This window comes from Aquarana catesbeiana, linkage group LG01 (assembly GCF_042186555.1).
Source record: "Aquarana catesbeiana isolate 2022-GZ linkage group LG01, ASM4218655v1, whole genome shotgun sequence".
Classification (NCBI taxonomy): Eukaryota; Metazoa; Chordata; class Amphibia; order Anura; family Ranidae; genus Aquarana; species Aquarana catesbeiana.
In genome coordinates, this window is record NC_133324.1 from 237,755,355 (window position 1) to 237,773,304 (window position 17,950).

The following is a 17,950-nucleotide window of genomic DNA, read 5'->3' on the forward strand; positions in this document are numbered from 1 at the left end:
TGAGAGTGAGAGCGATAACACCAAATTTAACACACCTGCTCCCCATTCACACCCGACACCTTGTAACACTAACGAGTCACATGACATTGGGGAGGGAAAATGGCTAATCGGGCCCAATTTGGACATTTTCACTTCGGGGAATACTCACTTTTGTTTGTGTGTGCTGAGTTATTTTGAGAGGACAGAAAATTTCCCGTTATACAAGCTGTACACTCACTACTTTACATTGTAGCAAAGTGTCATTTCTTCAGTGTTGTCACATGAAAAGATAGAATAAAATATTTACAAAAATGTGAGAGGGGTGTGCTCACTTTTGTGAGATACTGTACAAGTTAAACTTATGTAGGAGGATTTGTTTCATCTCTGAGTGTCATCTGAGACCATTCACTTCACTGGGTATATATGAAGGTTTACAACCACTTTAAGCTTGTAGGAGGAGTTTTCATTCTCCCCTGACCCTCTCTCTGTCTGGACAGTGCTGATTGGCCCTGTGCTGATCACATGCACTCTCCCAAGAAAAAAAAAAAAAATCTCTAGCAATACACACCAAACTGAGCATGTACAGCCTGACTCCTAAAGCTCTGTTTTATCGCAAGATGGGTTGGAGTCAGTTAAAGAAGAGGACAAAAGGAGAAGACAGGATCACACAGCCTTTACACATAATGCAGAGGATTAACCCCTTAGGTTCCACAGTGAGTATAACAAGCATGCTTTACTGCATATACAGACTGATTCTACTGTTGTGGGTTTAATAACACTGCTGCAGCAGATCAGAAAGAATCTGGCTCATTTCCTAGTTGGAGGACATTCAGCATCATCTAGCACTTTTATCTTGTTCAGACTTGCTCAAAATACTAACGCTTAACAAATGCACCTACAATGTTAATGAGAGTTGTTTGTTGAGTTTGACGCACGCATTATAAACACTGCCCAAAAGCACCTATGTGTGTGTTTGACGCGAGTTACTGGCACATTAAAAACACACCCCAGGTGCCTATTTTTTCTGGCTGTTGTGAACAAGGCCTAAGGTGACACAAACTTACTGCAAACACATGCCAGTGCATTTATGGTGTATCAAGTGCAGACTGTTTTACAATGAGTTTGAGGAGAGTTAAAAACACACCTCAATCTCCTGCTTTTAATGCCAGTGTGAGCAGGGCCTTACTGTTCCTGGCCTGCATATTTCGTTTATTGGATTTCACTTATTTCAGACATGAAGACTCTGCATCACACAGACTTTACCACAGCTTCCTGTTTTCAGGAAGCCATGTATAACACCACCCTCTTTGCATTAATTCTCTGAATGAATGCAAAATGTTCATTGATTGGATGAGATGGAGAGATGGGGTGGGTACTTTTCCACCTCATCCAATCAGAGAATGCTTTGTATTCATTCAGAAAATGCTTGCCCAAGCCGAGTGGCTGACCTCCTGTGTTTTTATGCAACAGGCCAGCTGCTCAGCACAGGAGGCAGAAGAAAGTGGAGCAGTGTCTACGCCAGTGATTTCCAGCTTCCAAGGGCATCAGAAAGGTGTGATAAAAACATAGTTATATTGGACCAAACATAGTTATACTATGGAATTCATCTTTAATCGTTTAATTAGCATGTTAATGAGTAGAGGTGGAACCAGCAGATGCAAAATGTAAACAGACTGAACTTCAGCTTTAATTCAAATGCAGAACTAAGGCATCCACATATGGGTTGGCTCTGCTCAGTTGGGAAAATTAAGATACAAGCAAACCTAGGGGTCTATGCCGGCAATACACTGTGGTCACACCAAGAATAACCCACTTGGTCTTGATTCACTAAGAGCCCTTTCACGCTGGGGTGCTTTTCAGGTGTTTTAGTGCTAAAAATAATGCCTGTAAAGCTCCTCTTATGCCTCCCCAGTGTGAAAGCCCGAGTGCTTTCACACACTCAGGTGGTGCGCTTGCAGGATGAGAAAAAAAGTCCTGCAAGCAGCATCTTTGGGGCAGTGCATTGAAATGAATGGGCAGCACCGCCGAAGCGCCTGCAAATCGCTTCAGGAGCGCCGCAACATGGGCGCTATTAACCCTTTTTTTCGGCCACTAGCAGGGGTTAAAAGCGCCCCGCTAGTGGCCGAAAAGCACCTGTATAACAGCCCCAGTGTGAAAGTACCCTTAAGAGTAAAGAAAAAAAACAAAGACCACAGGACATGATCGGATAATTGAAGTAAGCACAGGTTTTAATAACTCAGGTAAAGGGCTCCATTGCAAAGGTACCTCCTTGCCACATTGACCTTTCCTTGATCTCCTTATAAACAACCGCATATGCACATTTTATTGCACTCAGCACAGTGTGAAAGGCTCGTAAACTTCTAATTACCCAGCCATAAGCACTGAAGTTCACTTGGAGGCTCATTTTTTCAAATAACTTCCTATATTACCATGTAGAGTCCACCAGGAAGCCTGGAACACCTAAGGCCCAGAGAGTATATAGAAAAAACACACAGCAGTGAAAGGAAGTAGAAATGTAAAACAATACCGGAGTCCTGAATGTGACAGTAAGATCAGGGTATGAGCTTTGTACTGTTCAACTAGTCTTTAGATATAGATAACCCTGCTCAACTAGGTCTAGGCCCTTCACTATGTCTTAATATAGCTTGGTCAAGGATGCAGCCCCAAATGCTGACTGGGCAATAAAGGAGCAGCAACCCATTGATAAGTCCTCCCTGTGCTCAACTCTCTAGTAAGCAGACTGACAGTACTGCAGAACATGACTAAGTCATTCACAGTTTTTAAATAACACCACAAGCCTTACGCAGCTATTTTGTTCACAGAGCAAGGCCTGGCTTGAAGTATGACCTATGAGTCATGTCCTTTGCATAAGAGCGCCTAAGGCTGCTGGAGTAAGTGATTTTGGAGATTTTACACTTAGCTTCCGCTCAGAAGGCCTAGCAGGGACTTTCCTGCCTGGGACAGAACTACAGTACAGTGGTTTTATCTAGTCCATGCTCCTGTGTACATTAAACTGAAGTGCTCTGTTAGATACAGCATTAAATATTTTGACTAAAACCTATAGTACAATATACAAAATTGTACAGTTCAGAGAGAACTGTACTCAACTGACTGGCAAAAAATTAAATTACCAAGGAAAGTTTTCACTGCTACTTCTATGGTGGAAAAGGTAGTTAGTAAACATTAGGTCTTATTCACATCCATGGGATATATAAGTAGGGTCAAAATTATGCTCTATCAGTTCAGATTCCAAAATTATGGAATATCAGTTTGCAGCATTTAACAAAAACATGTAAATAATGTAAAATTTGAACACCACATTTATTTTCTGAATTGAAACTTTACAATTGAGAGACCCTGTATTAACACTAGTTGCATTTTAAAGCAAAAAACAGATTAAAAAAAAAAATGAATAGCCCGTTAACAGATACAATAAAAGAAAACAGCTTTTGCTTTAAAATTCATCTTTAGTCTAGATTTCCCCAGCAGTACTTTTTTTTCTGCCATTAGGTGTCCTCAGTCTGATGACCAGTCTCATTCAACTCACTTCCACTAAGCCCAGGTCATCATGGACCCACCCCAGCCTGTGACTGGACAGTGAAAGAAGAAACACATTGAGGAGATTATCTCTCCATCACTTGGCTTCTTGTCAGCACATGAACTGATTGGCTCCTTGTACTGCTTCCTCCAACCCTGCTGTAAAGGCAGGCTGCTACCAGGTCAAATTCAGGTACTTGCATCTAAAAATTACATTTAATGCTGTATTAAAGATTACAGAGCTGTTTTCATTTGTCTTTTATATTTGCCTAGAGTTCAGCTTTAAAATACAAATAATGTTTCTAATACACATATAACTTCATTACCTGGCATGTAGCTTTAAAACTCCAGCATGATCAGAAGTTACTTATCAGTGGTGTCATGTAATACACTTCAGTGTAGCCTGTAATGCTGGTGTGTTAGGAATTGTATGATAATTCCACTAATCCTGAGCAGTACCATTCACTTTGGAAGACTACATATTTCATACATGACGCCATAGAAGACTGCTGATCCAGTAAAGCCCACTATTAAAAAACAAAGAAGCTTTTGCATGCCTTTTCGTATTGTAACACCGGGGCTGATTTACTAAAATGAGGGAGTGCAAAATTTGGTGTAGCTGTGCATAGAAACCAATCAGCTTCCAGGTCTTTTTGTCAAAGCTTAAAGGGCTTGTAAAGGTTCATGTTTTTTCACCTTAATGCATCCTATGCATTAAGGTGAAAAAACATCCGACAATACCGGCCCGCGCCAGCACCCCCATTTTACTTACCTGAGCATGTTCACCTGCTGCGCTCGCCCCCCATTTCCTCTTCGCCGCTCAGCCTGGCCGTTGATTGGCTAGAGTGGATGGATTGAAAGCAGCGCAGCCATTGGCTCGCGCTGCTGTCAATCACATCCAGTGACGCAGTGCGCTGGGGGCAGGGCCGAGTAATACAGTCAGCGGCTATAGCCGCCGGCTGTATGATGGGAGCGCGCCCGCAAAAACTAAACACCATGCAGGGAGGAGCTGAGACAGCCGCCGAGGGACCCCATAAGACTAGGTTCGGGGTCACTCTGTGCAAAACGAGCTGCACAGTGGAGGTAAGTAGAAAATGTTTGTTATTTTAACCGCTTCAGCCCCAGAAGAATTTTCCCCCTTCCTGACCAGAGCACTTTTTGCGATTCGGCACTGCGTCGCTTTAACTGACAATTGCGCGGTCGTGTGACGTAGCTCCCAAACAAAATTGACGTCCTTTTTTTCCCACAAATAGAGCTTTCTTTTGGTGGTATTTGGTCACCTCTGCGGTTTTTATTTTTTGCGCTATACGCTATAACAAAAAATAGCGGCAATTTTGAAAAAAAGGCATTATTTCTTACTTTTAGCTATAATAAATATCCCCCAAAAATAATTAAAAAAACATTTTTTTCCCTCAGTTTAGGCCGATACGTACTCTTCTACATATTTTTGGTAAAAAAAAAAAAAAAAAAAAAAATCGCAATAAGCGTTTACTGATTGGTTTGCACAAAAGTTATAGCGTTTAAAAAATAGGGGATAGTTATATAGCATTTTTATTAATAATTTTTTTTTTTTACTAGTAATGGTCCGCGATCAGCGATTTTTATTGTGATTGCGACATTATGGCAGACACATCGGACATTGTTGACACATATTTGGGACCACTGTCATTTATACAGCAATCAGTGCTATAAAAATGCACTGATTCCTGTGTAAATGACACTGGCAGTGAAGGGGTTAACCACTAGGGGGCGGGGAGGGGTTAAGTCAGTACTAGGGAGTGTTTTCTAACTGTAGGGGGGATGGGCTAGCTGTGACACATCACTGATCTCTGCTCCCGATGACAGGGAGCAGAGATCAGCGACACTGTCACTAGGCAGAACGGGGAGATGCTTGTTTACATCAGCATCTCCCCGTTCGTCCTCTCCGTGAGGTGATCGCAGGTATCTCCGTGGCGATCGAGTCCGCGGGACCCACGACCCGACTCGCAATGGCACGGCGGGGAATTCAATGGGACTTACAGGTACGCCCATTTGCCCAGCCGTGCCATTCTGCCGACGTACATCAGCACGGTCAGGAAGTGGTAAAAAAAAAAAAAAAATAAAATTACCTTTACAACCCCTTTAACTGAACAATCTGAAGTCAGAACCTGATTGGCTACCGTGAACAGCTGCACCAGATTTTGCACTCTCTAGTTTTAGTAAATCAACCCCACTAGTTTTTAAGGATGCACTGCCTTTTGTCTGTATTTTTACTGTGACCTCTTCTTGGTATGAGCCATAAATAAGGAAATTTCACACCAGAAATATAAAAGGATATAAGTAATCCATTTTTTATCCCTTTATTTCACCCACATTCTGATCATTTTAAAACATACTCCAGGTACATTTTTTAATTTTTGGATAAAGAAAAATAAAAAATATACCTTTTTAAACACAGATCAGCTGAAACATTTTAAACATTTTTAACCTAAAATACAAGCTTGACGCTTTAGGTACACTCTGAGTACCAAGTCCTGCCCAAGTCCTCCAGGTGTGATGGGTAATATTGAGCAGTATACACACACTGCAGATCAGATCAACCTGTGACACTAGTAAATGGTAATTAAGATGACTGGGCTAACAGATTTTTCATCTATGCCACGTACCTATTCATTATTCCAGTAATCGTAAGCATCAGTTGGCAGTTGTAGGAAAAGTAGCTGGGCCAGAAGCTAGTGTAGAAAAAAGCTGGGTGCATATTCTTTTACTGACCACAAGTTAAAATAACCAATTCAGCAGTATATCACTCATACAGTTCGCAAAAATGGAATTGCTATTTCACTTTAGCTGCATGCATTTGCCCCATGCACACTGGGGCTCTTCTAAACCTTTTCTCCTGGCAGGAGAAAAGCAGCTTCAAAAAACGTACCTAAGCTGCTTTCCTGCAAATGCATTTACGTGCTTGCCATTTATTCATTTCACTGGCCCGAATATTAATTTATTCTGGCAATTAAAAAGAATAAACGCTCAAGCGCTAAATGTTTAGGCACCTTTTTCAGCCAAAATGCTCCTCTCGAACGCACAAGTGATGTTTTTTCTGCCTCTAAACTTCTGTAAAACACATATGTGTGCATGGACACAGTGTTCAAACTACATCTTAATTTTCTATCCTGCCCTAATACTAGGCTTTGGGTAATTATAATGCCACTGGACACAAGAGTGTAAACCTTCCCAGAGGTTACCTACAGATAGCTGGTGGTTATACAGGCATAAAAGATATTCTGTACAAATGTTCTCAGGTATGTTGAATTTTCCCAGCTGGTAAGTTCTAGCAACTGGGAAGGGACAGCAAGCAGATCTGTGCAGAGGGCAGAGAGCTTACGGAGGTCACCCGAGCCGCAGCTCTGTGTATCTATTCAGACACTGAGCCATGGTTCTGCCCTGCCCCCCCTCTCTCATTGGCTGACGATGGACAGCAGCAGGAGCCAATGGCGTCACTGCGGCACCTCAGCCAATCAGGAGGGAGAGTCCCGGATGGCCGAGGCACTCGTGGACATTACTGGATCAAGAGGGGGGCTCAGGTAAGTATTAGGGGGGACGCTACACACAGAAGGCTTTTTATCTTGATGCATAGAATACATTAAGATAAAAAAACCTCTGATTTACAACCCCTTTAAGGTGGCTATAGATGAATCGAAATTCGTCCAGTTCAGCAGGGACCAGGTTAATTTCTGATCTGTCGATCAGCAGCTGCTGTGCGGATAGGAGGAATCTGTTGAGGTTTTTTTCCCCATTAAGCCTGCTGTCTGAATGAAAAAAAAAAAAAGAAAAAAATTCTACAGCCAGCTTTAAAGCCCAACTCCAAAAATAGCAAAAATGTCACCCTTGCAGTGGGCCCCCCTGCACTGCAAGAGTTAAATGCTGATCATGCCTAGGTGGATTCAGTGCTGGCTGTATTACTTACCTGTCCCCCCACTCCAGTATTCGCCTCCTCCCTGAAGCTCCGTTCTGTGGTGAGAGCCTCGACACCATCATATACAATACAGAGACATTAATCCTGTATGGTACATTGAGGAGGATGGTGTGTGGCTGGTCTCAGCTTACAGAGGCGGCTGCGGGAAACCAGTCGCCGTGCTGAAGAAAAGGTAGGTATTTCTTTCTTATTCCCTAACCCCTAGACAGCATTTAATCCTTGCATTGTAGAGAGGAAGGGTGGGGAGATAGGTAGCTTTTGGGGGATATTTCTGGAGTTGAGCTTTAAGTAAATACAAAGGCCATCATCGCTAACTTTCTTAAATATTGGGAGCGACCACTTCAGAACAAGATTGCAGATACGGACAGCTTTTTTTTTTTACTTAACTTTCCTTACCTGCATTTTGTTCCAGGGCAGGGGCTCAGAAAACTAATAAAACCAGTGGGTCCATATAACAGCCAGATAACATTTTCATAAAAAGATCCATAAAAAATATTGTCACAAACTTTGTATCGACTGATAAAATATAAAGCTGGTGAGCTCATATACCACATAGAACTCATCCTGAATCATTCTACCATAATTCAGTCTGAAAAATCAGAGCATATATTAACATCACAGTATTAAAAAACTAAAAAGTTACAATTGTGCAAAAAACTACAATGCACTGACTAGAGGATGTGGTTGGTCACGAGAATTCTAGATCAGATAACATTTCATTTCATTACTACAAGCAAGTTCACATTCTCAGTGCCATAACTGACATTACAAATGATAAGTCTATGTTGATCAAAGTATTACATCTCATTATGATCAACTTGTTACATCAGTGCAAGTCTATTTGTGCTCAAAAGAAGTTGTAAAAAAAAAAAAAAAAGACTAAAATAGGGGCTTCGGCATTGTGGCAGTAAATAGAGGCTACTGGTGAAGAATTTATAAAGCGATTCAGTTAATTAAAGGTCAGTCCACCCAAAAACTGACGTTTCATCTATGATTGGATACAGCTGGTCTAAATCTCTTGGCGACTTTTGAAATCTCCTGGCAAATCCAGCAAAAAGGTCTCCTCGGATTTCTCAGGTGTTGCCTTACAATCCCCCATCCTGCACACACGCAACGGCTGCAGCAGGAAGGTGGATTTGGGAACTCAGGTGCAGATATCTCATCACATGAGTCTATGAAGGATATAAAAAGCAATCAAACCTGTCAGTGGCTACCCATCTATTTTGAGTGGAATGACCCTTTAGGCGGAGATTTCCAGCATACCGCTCATGACTTTTCAGCCCACTGTGTTCTTAGTTCCAGAATTTCTTTACCAAATAAGTCATGGAGCCTGGAGAAGCTGGCAGTGTCTTCAGTCCCCTGATTACTGGCACATGCCTCATCTGCACTGCTGTCGGTCTGCAGACTCTTCTCCGATGCCATGGAGTAGAGCTGGGCACTCTCCCCCAAGTCATCTCCTAAGTGCCCTTTTGTGATGTATTTATATTTTGGTCCATTTGTATGAATGATACCATTGGGCGCATTATCTGTAGTGCTATTCCATGGCACACTGCCATTGTCCTTTAGAAAAGGCCTATCTTGAATATCCGAGGCTTGGGGGCAGTCACTGTGGAAACTGGGATTTATTTCCGTAGTGTGCTGTGTCCCACTAAGAGCCCTCTGATTTTTCTTAATTTCCATAAGCTGCTCCTGGAGTTCCTTTACTACAAGTCTGATGTATTCAAAGTTTGCCCTGGAAAGAGCCTTTACCCAGGATTCCATTGTGCTGTGGCTGTCAGCAGCAAGAATATAGGCACGGGATTTGGCATAGCCAAACTTGATTGCAAAAGCAAATTCCTCCGTAGATTCACATAGCTCCACTCTGCATCCTTCCAGTATAATCACTCCGAGAGGTTCTTTACGTTCTTCAGTGTCATAGTAAAAGAGCATGTTACCCTTCAGCACAAACCAGCGTCTATGATAGGAAGCATTGCGTTCACCCTTTTTATACAAGAAACCACATTTGTCCACCGGTGACTTGCAGGTGGCATAATAGACCAAGTTCCTCTCATTGAGCTTCATGTCTTGGCTTGTCTCAGGTCCTTGAATACACATGAAAAAATAATTTAGTTTTCAATTATCAAGGATAAACAATACAAACATAAATTTACAAATCTAACCTCCTGTAAAAGTTATTTACAGTGCCTTGAAAAAGTATTCAAACCCCTTGAAATTTTCCACATGTTACAACCAAAAACGTAAATGTATTTGATTGGGATTTTATGCAATAGACCAACACAAAGTGGCACATAATTGTGAAGTTAAAGGAAAATGATAAATGGTTTTCAAGATGTTTTACAAATAAATATGTGAAAAGTGTGGCATGCATTTGTATTCAGCCCCCTTTATTCTGATACTCCTAACTAAAATCTAGTGGAACCAATTGCTTTCAGAAGTCACCTAATTAGTAAATAGAGTCCACATGTGTGTAACTGAATCTCAGTATAAATACAGCTGTTCTGTGAAGCAATCAGAGATTTGTTAGACAACCTTCATAAACAAACAGCATCAAAATGGCCAAGGAACACACCAGACATGTCAGGGATATAGTTTTGGAGAAGTCTAAAGCAGGGTTAGGTTATAAAAAAAAATATCCCAAGCTTTGAAGCATTGTTCAATCCATCATCCGAAAATGGAGAGAGTATGGCACAACTGCAAACCTTCCAAGACATGGCCATCCACCTAAACTGACAGGTCCGGCAAGGAGAGCATTAATCTGAGAAGCAGCCAAGAGGCCCATGGTAACTGGAGGAGCTGTAGAAATCAACAGCTCAGGTGGGAGAATCTGTTCGCAGGACAACTATTAGTTGTGCACTCCACAAATCTGGCCTTTATGGAAGAATGGCAAGAAGGAAGCCATTGTTGAAAGAAAGCCATAAGAAGTCCCGTTTACAGTTTGCGAGAAGCCATGTGGGGGACACAGCAAACATGTGGAAGAAGGTTCTCTTGTCAGATGAGATCAAATTGAACTTTGTGGCCTAAAAGCAAAACGCTATGTGTGGCAGAAAACTAACACTGCACATCAACCCTGAACATTCTATCCCCACCACGAAACATAGTGGTGGCAGCATCATGTTGTGGGGATGCTTTTCTTCAGCAGGGACAGGGAAGCTGGTCAGAGTTGATAGGAAGATGGATTGAGCCAAATACAGGGCAATCTTAGAAGAAAACCCGTTATGCCCCGTACACACAAGTGGAAATTCCACCAGCAAAAGTCCGATGAGAGCTTTTGGTAGGAAAATGCGACCGTGTGTATGCTCCATCGGACTTTTGCTGGCCGAATTCCAGCCCGGCAAAAGATTGAGAGCAGGTTCTCTATTTTTCGGCTGGAAAAAGTTCCTATCCGAAAATCTGTTCGTCTGTATGCAATTTTTACGTGCAAAAAACGACGCCTGCTCAGAAGCATTGAACTTCATTTTCCCGGCTCGTCATAGTGTTGTACGTCACCGCATTCTTGTCGGTCGAAAGTTCAGAGAACTTTTGTGTGACCGCGTGTATGCAAGACAAGCTTGAGCGGAATTCCGTCGGAAAAACCATCCAAGTTTTTTCTTACAGAAATTCCGATCGTGTGTACAGGGCATTAGAGTCTGCAAAAGACTTGAGACTGGGGCGGAGGTTCACCTTCCAGCAGGACAACAACCCTAAACATACAGCCAGAGCTACAATGGAATGGTTTCAATCAAAGCATATTCATGTGTTAGAATGCCCCAGTCAAACTCCAGACCTAAATCCAATTGAGAATCTGTGGCAAGACTTGAAAATTGCTGTTCACAGACTCTCTCCATCAAATCTGACAGAGCTTAAGCTATTTTGCAAAGAATGGGAAAAAATGTCACTCTCTCTAGATGTGCAAAGCTGGTAGAGACATCCCCAAAAAGACGCAGCTGTAATTGCAGTGAAAGATGGTTCTACAAAGTATTGATTCAAGGGGGCTATATACAAATGCACGCCACACTTTTCACATATTTGTAAAAAAATTTGAAAACCATTTATCATTTTCCTTCCACTTCACAATTATGTGCCACTTTGTGTTAGTCTATCACATAAAATCCCAATAAAATACATTTACATTTTTGGCTGTTAAATGATAAAATGTGGAAAATTTCAAGGGTTATGAATACTTTTTCAAGGCACTCCTGGCACTGTATATGAAAATGAGAGGATTAAGTACTCTTGTCTGAGTTAAACACAGTTGATACACCTATGGTCAGTGTGGTTGGTAAGAAATTGCTGGTGTCCACATTGCCTCACAAAGGCAAATACATTAAATTCACATTTGAAATACATATTTAAACTGTTTTATCTTGCAAAGGATTTCTAAATTCGTTCAGCAAGTCTTGTGATTCTGCCACTCATGACCTTCCCTTAACAATTCCCTGATGAAAAACATGCTGAATTGGCACCAACGAGCAACATAACAGAGCCTGCCTGACGTGAAATACCTCCAGCTATCATTCTATAAAGGTTTATACTGGGAGATAATATAGAGCTACTTCATCAGCAGTATGAAAAGAATTTAATGATTCTTTAAAGTGAAACTTTACTCTCCAAATCACCATTGATTATTTTTAATCCTCATGCTGCTAGCATTAGTAAATAGATAGGAACGTATATCATATTTACTTGCTTTAAACTTCTTTTTACATTTCTTCAGTTATTTCTGGTTTCTTGCCTAGGAAAATTATGTCATACATCCCAGGAGTCTTTGGGAGGGGAGGATAGGAGAGGGTTCCAAGTTAAAGGGGTTGTAAACCTTCGTGTTTTTTCACCCTAATGCATCCCATGAATTAAGGTGACAAAACTTCTGACACTGACTGGCCCCCCAGCCCCCCCTCCCGTTTTACTCACCTGAGCCCTTTGTTTCCTCAGCGGAGATGTGCTCTTCCGCTCTGCCCGGGGTTCACGGCTCTTGATTGGATAGATTGATAGCAGTGCAGCCATTGGCTCCTGCTGCTGTCAATCAAATCCAAGGACATGGGGGCGGGGCTGAGTCCAGCATTCTGTGTCTATGGACGCAAATGCTGGACTCGGGAGCGCGCCTGCACAGTAACCCCCAGGGAGTGAATTAAAGAAAAAAGAAAGGAAAAAGAAAAAAAAAAAAAAAGTAACAGGATACAGAAAAGGTAGGCCCAGGTATACTCTGACTTGTATTTCTGATGTGCTTGCAGAATTATGAATTATCTCCTGTTTGACCTCTTTTTTATTTTTTTTTGTTATGGAGTAAGTGGAGATAAGGCATTCCATTAAACCTGAAGATTTGTGTTTAGAGCATAGGATCAGATCTCACTAAAGGATGTGAATGAGGGAAAGGGCTTCCTCTGCTGAGTGAAACATTAAAGCAGATTACATGTAAGCCAACGGGCGCTCTTCCTAGAGGAAAACAACATTGTAAAGGAAAATAAATATAATACAAATGGAATAACAATGGAGGACACAACGAGCGTGTATACAGATATACTATTCAGACACTTGTGAACTGCTGATTTGAGACATGCATTAATAAATGTACAGTATATTAACGTGTCTCTCAAATCAGCAGTTCGCAAGTGCATTTTGTGTGCGTTTGCATTAGCATTGGGGCTTCTATCGATGACGTTAGAGATGCCTGAGATCATTCAGAATTCACTGACCAGTGCATTTGACCTACAGTTTACCTCCTTCCCACTTGCTGGTTTTGCATCCTCTATAGACCTGCTTAAAGCAAACAAAAACCTGTGGACACAGGCCCTAAATCTTTGCGTCTGTTTTGGGATAGTTTTAGTTTTGTGTGAATGTAGCTACTACAAGTAGCCGCTCAGCTACATGGCAATTTTAGAGATCTAGTAGGCAACCATTAAAGCTGTTTGCCAGAAAAGTGAGACCCAAGGTTTCCAGATTTGATGGAATTTAGACATTGGGGTTGATATACTAAAAAGGCATAATAGTTGCACTCATTTTCCCCTATAGCTTAGTAAATGTGGTAAGGCTATGCTGATTTTCATCATCCACTTTTTTTTTTTTTTTAACAAAACAGATGTGCTTTATTGTCTCAGAAGGTAAAAATACAAAATACCGATTTATATAGAACATAACACTTCATGGAAGATATACATGCCTTTACATAGATCAAGTCAGTGTGTACAGACTAGAGGGTAGCATATAAAGAATATCAATACTATATATAAAAAAAAAAACCCCCACTTTTCCCCACATCTAGATACCCTCCCACCCAACAAGCAAAATATTCTCAAAACACTGTATGCCATTAGGAGAATAGCCACGGAGCCCATACTTTTTCGAATTTCCATGGACAGCCTCGGTTAATATATGTCATTTTATAGATTGGAATAGCTGCCTCAATCTGTTCTTCCCAGGCTGCAATGGATGGAGAGGAGGAGTCAATCCACTTCATGAGGATCTCCTTTTTGGCATAAAAAAGAAGATAAGAAATTAATCATTTAAGATGATAGGGTCGTTGTTCGTCATCATGAACCCCCAACAGAGCTAGCTCTGGTGAGGCTGGGATGGATATTTGTAACCTGGAATTAATTTCTCCAAAAATCGCAGACCAAAATATCTCTATGATGGGGCACTCCCAGAACATATGAAAGAACGTTCCAATTTGAACCTTACATTTAGGGCATAGGAAGGGAAGATACGATGGAGTCTCTGAGGGGTGTAATAAACCCTATGGATAAATTTATCTTAAATTAATTTGTCTTTAGATGCTATCACTAGTTTAGGGCCATATTCCAGACAATCCTCCCATCCCTCCTTGTCCAACGATGGTATGTCTGCACGCCATCTCTCCCATAATTTCTCTACCTTAGGAGAATCCCTGCCCAGGAGTGCATTATAAAGGGTAGAGAGGGGTTTAGAAGTTCTTTAATGGGATCAGCTTGAAGCAGGGGAGTTTGTGGAAATTGAGCCCTAGCCGCATGTCTAAGCTGCAGATATCTGAACCTCATCCATTGGGGTAATTTAAATGTAGCTGTTATTTCTGGTAGAGAGAGCAACTCCCCTCTGGGCATTATTTGCCCCAGGGTTGTAATGCCATATCTAGCCCAAATCTGCAGGTCTGGGATAGTACGGAAGTGCTTTAGCGCTGGGTTTCCCCATAAGGGATGGGCTGGTGATAATTGGCCTGGCTTAAGGTACCTTCGTCTAGCTGCCACCCATACCTTCCACATTGCCCTAGCAGGCCCAGGGACCTCAAGGTAAGCTCCCGGCCCCCTGTAGGGAAAGTTACGGAGGTCAGTTAGGGAGCCCAAACAGTTCGCCTCAAGGCAGACTGCAGCATTAGTTCTGGAGCCCTGAAACCACCAGTGGACCGACACCAACATAGCCGCCCAGAAATAAATCTGGAAATTAGGGAGAGCCAAGCCCCCCAAATCAGCAGGCAACCACAATGTGGAGCGCGCCAACCTAGGGTTCCCCCCACCCCAAATAAAAGAACCCACTAACCAATTAATTTCCTTAAAGAATGAAACAGGGACCCAAACCGGGCAATTTATGAACAGATAGTTAAATTTAGGTAGTATCATCATCTTAAGGAGATTGATGCGCCCCAGAAGATTCAGTGGTAAGTTCTCCCATGCAGAGCATTTTGTACGTAAAGGTATTCAAGACAGGGGTTAGATTCTTTACAATAAAATCAGAGAGGTTTCTTGTGATCACGATCCCGAGGTATTTGAACTCCTTCACCCATTGCAACGGGGAGGAGGGGGGTCTATGAAGCCTATGGGGGTAGAGGGTATGTTACCTTTAGCCAGCCACGCAAGAAGTTTCCCATTCTTCCCACCATGTTCAAACACTCATTGGGCCGAATATAATAGGGCTTTGTCCGTCAGGGCCATCCTAGCCGTGGATAGGCCACGCACAGCTTGCTTCCATGCCTTATACCGGTCATCTCCCGGAACAGAGACAAGGTCAGCCTCCAGTGCAGCAGCCTGTGTCTCAAGGTCTTCCAGGGAACGAGCAGATTCACGTTTAAGTCTAGCAATACTAGTCCCAAATTCCCCTCTAACCCAGGCCTTAAAGGAGTCCCATAGAATAGGTGGGGCAGCAGAGTCAGCATTGTCCGTCCAAAATCTGGACAGCCGCCAAAGGCGGGTTCCAGGGGGGGGTAGTCAAAGTCAGCGTCAAGCATAATGGTGCACGGTCAGAGATTCCCCTGGGAAGCACAGACAAGTCCTGAACATATTGTAGTGCAGGGCCGGAGGCATACACTAGGTCAATTCTAGATAGAGTTTTGTGCGAAGCGGAATGGCAAGTAAAGACCTTTAACGTCGGGTGCATGTGCCTCCATACGTCAGTGATCTGGAGTGTCACGAGCCGACCGGTGTAACCTATCAAGTTCCACCGAGGGAACCATATTGAAATCCCCCAGGAGAAAGACCAAAGCAGTGTCAAATTGCACCACAATTTTCATGATCTCGTGGAGGATTCTGCCTACGGCTGGTGGGGGTATATAAATTCCAACTAGTACCACATCCTTATCATAGATATTAGCATGCACAATAATAAATCTCCCTCTTTGTCAGTTTTGACCTCCAGAAGCCTAAACGGCAGTGTCTTGTGAACCAGTATGCTGACCCACGGGCATAAGTGGAAAAGGTGGAATGATAATTTAGGCCAACCCAGGCTTTCTTAAGGCAAATAGTCTTGTTATTCTGCAGATGTGTCTCCTGGAGGATACAGATCTGTGGGTAATGTTTATGTAGGAAACGGAACACCAGAGAATGATTCATGACAGTGTTAAGACCCCGTATGTTCCATGAGATCACCTTAAACTCAGCCATTAGATGTAAAATATGGGGGAAATGTATTTAGTAACCAGCCCGAGGGAGCAGCATCCGATTTCAGTATTAAACACAGCGTTATGCACATCTCCATGTCAAAAGATCCTTTTAGAAGTATAGACAAACTAAAGCATCTGTAAAAAAAGAAACCAAGTAACAAAAATAACCCCAACAATCCCCCCCCCCCCACCCCGCATCCCCCACCCCAACCTAGGAATGCTTTGTTCCCCAAACATCAAACACCCAATGTCAGGGAGCGTGAACCAGTGGGTGCAGACTTAGTGGAGTTAAATCGTCCACATAAAGTGATGAGAGGCTCCGCTGCCAATAGGAAGTAGGAGAAAAATTTCCAACAACAAAAAAGTTATCAGGCTCCAATTCTTATCTTCATGAATTAAGGAAGAAAAACAAAAAAGGAAAAGAAACATGAAGAAAATCAAGGGGATATGGCCGCTGCTCATAACTATAATTCCATAACATACAAAGAAAGTTAGTTCACCAGGGTGTGATCTCTCTCTGTTATTAGAGGCACTTGTCTTCCCAGGACACCTCTAGGATCCTCAAACCTCACAAGAGCAGGTTGTCAAGAAGAGGCTAGCATGGCAGTCAGTATGCATGACGAATAATCATGGGGAAAATAAGATGTGAGCTTGCAGTTTATTAAATTAGCACTAGAGTCCGCCAGTTACCAACCTTTAGGAATCAGGTAGTCCAGGGGAGATTCATTTTAGAAGGAGAGCATGCACTTTCATTGCTGCAGCAAGCAATCCACTGATCTTCTACCTTCCTTGCCCAAGTTCCCTAAGTATACTGGAAACAGGGAAGTAATGCAGATCGCATTTTAATGCATAAAGTGGCAGTCTTAGTGGCAGATATCACCTGGCATTGCCAGGGGCACAAAACTTGAGATTCGGACAGTTGGTCAAAACAAAGGGCACAACAGGTGCAACACAGACTCACTTGTTAGCAGGATACGTTCATCTTACAGAACATATAGTAGGGATGCGACAGAAGTCAACCGACAGCAGTTAGTGATTTGGAGGAAGTGATTCCAGCCATGCGGTAGCTTCTCGGGGGGGATGTAAAAAATCTAGTAGTCTCCCCATCCTGAACCCGGAGACGTGCAGGAAAGAGAATGCTGTAGCGAATGCCCTTGAGGCGCATGGCTGCCTTCACCTGATCAAAAGAGCGTCTGAGCTTTTGAGTTTCAACTGAATAATCAGGGAAGATAAGTAACTTGCCGTTCTGGTGTTGCAATTCTCCCTTAACTCTGGCTGCCCTGAGCACCTCATCTCTGTCCCTGAAATTCAGAAACTTCAAAATAAAAGTGCGCGGCGGCGCTCCAGGAGGGCCTGGTTTGGGTGGTATTCGATGGGCCCTCTCTACCGCATAAAATGGCTAGAACTGGGCCGCAGGGAGAAGGGTATGAAGTAGCTCTTCAATAAATTCCGTCGGACGCTGACCCTCAGACCCTTCCGCCAGGCCAAAAATACGGAGATTATTCCTCCTATTGCGGTTCTCCGCATCTTCGGATTTATATTCCAGGTCTCTTATTTTAGTATGGAGGGCAGGCGCTGTTCAGCAGTAGACAGTCTGGAACGTATTTTGTCCATATCCAGCCTTATCAACCCCACATCCAGTTGCACCGCATCCACCTTAGTGG

The 17,950-nt window shown here is 42.6% G+C and overlaps 1 protein-coding gene across 4 annotated transcripts in view; it reads right to left on the reverse strand.

The window, feature by feature from the left end:
• Positions 1 to 4,971: 4,971 nt before the first annotated feature.
• Positions 4,972 to 17,950, reverse strand: part of PHETA1 (PH domain containing endocytic trafficking adaptor 1) — a 32,825-nt gene continuing 19,846 nt past the window's right edge. For all 4 annotated transcript variants that reach the window (XM_073626118.1, XM_073626111.1, XM_073626128.1 and 1 more), the window contains exon 3: positions 4,972 to 9,549. In XM_073626118.1, coding sequence (XP_073482219.1) covers positions 8,735 to 9,529 — 795 coding nt within the window. In that variant the 5' untranslated portion in view covers positions 9,530 to 9,549 and the 3' untranslated portion in view covers positions 4,972 to 8,734. The remainder of the gene's footprint in view (positions 9,550 to 17,950) is intronic.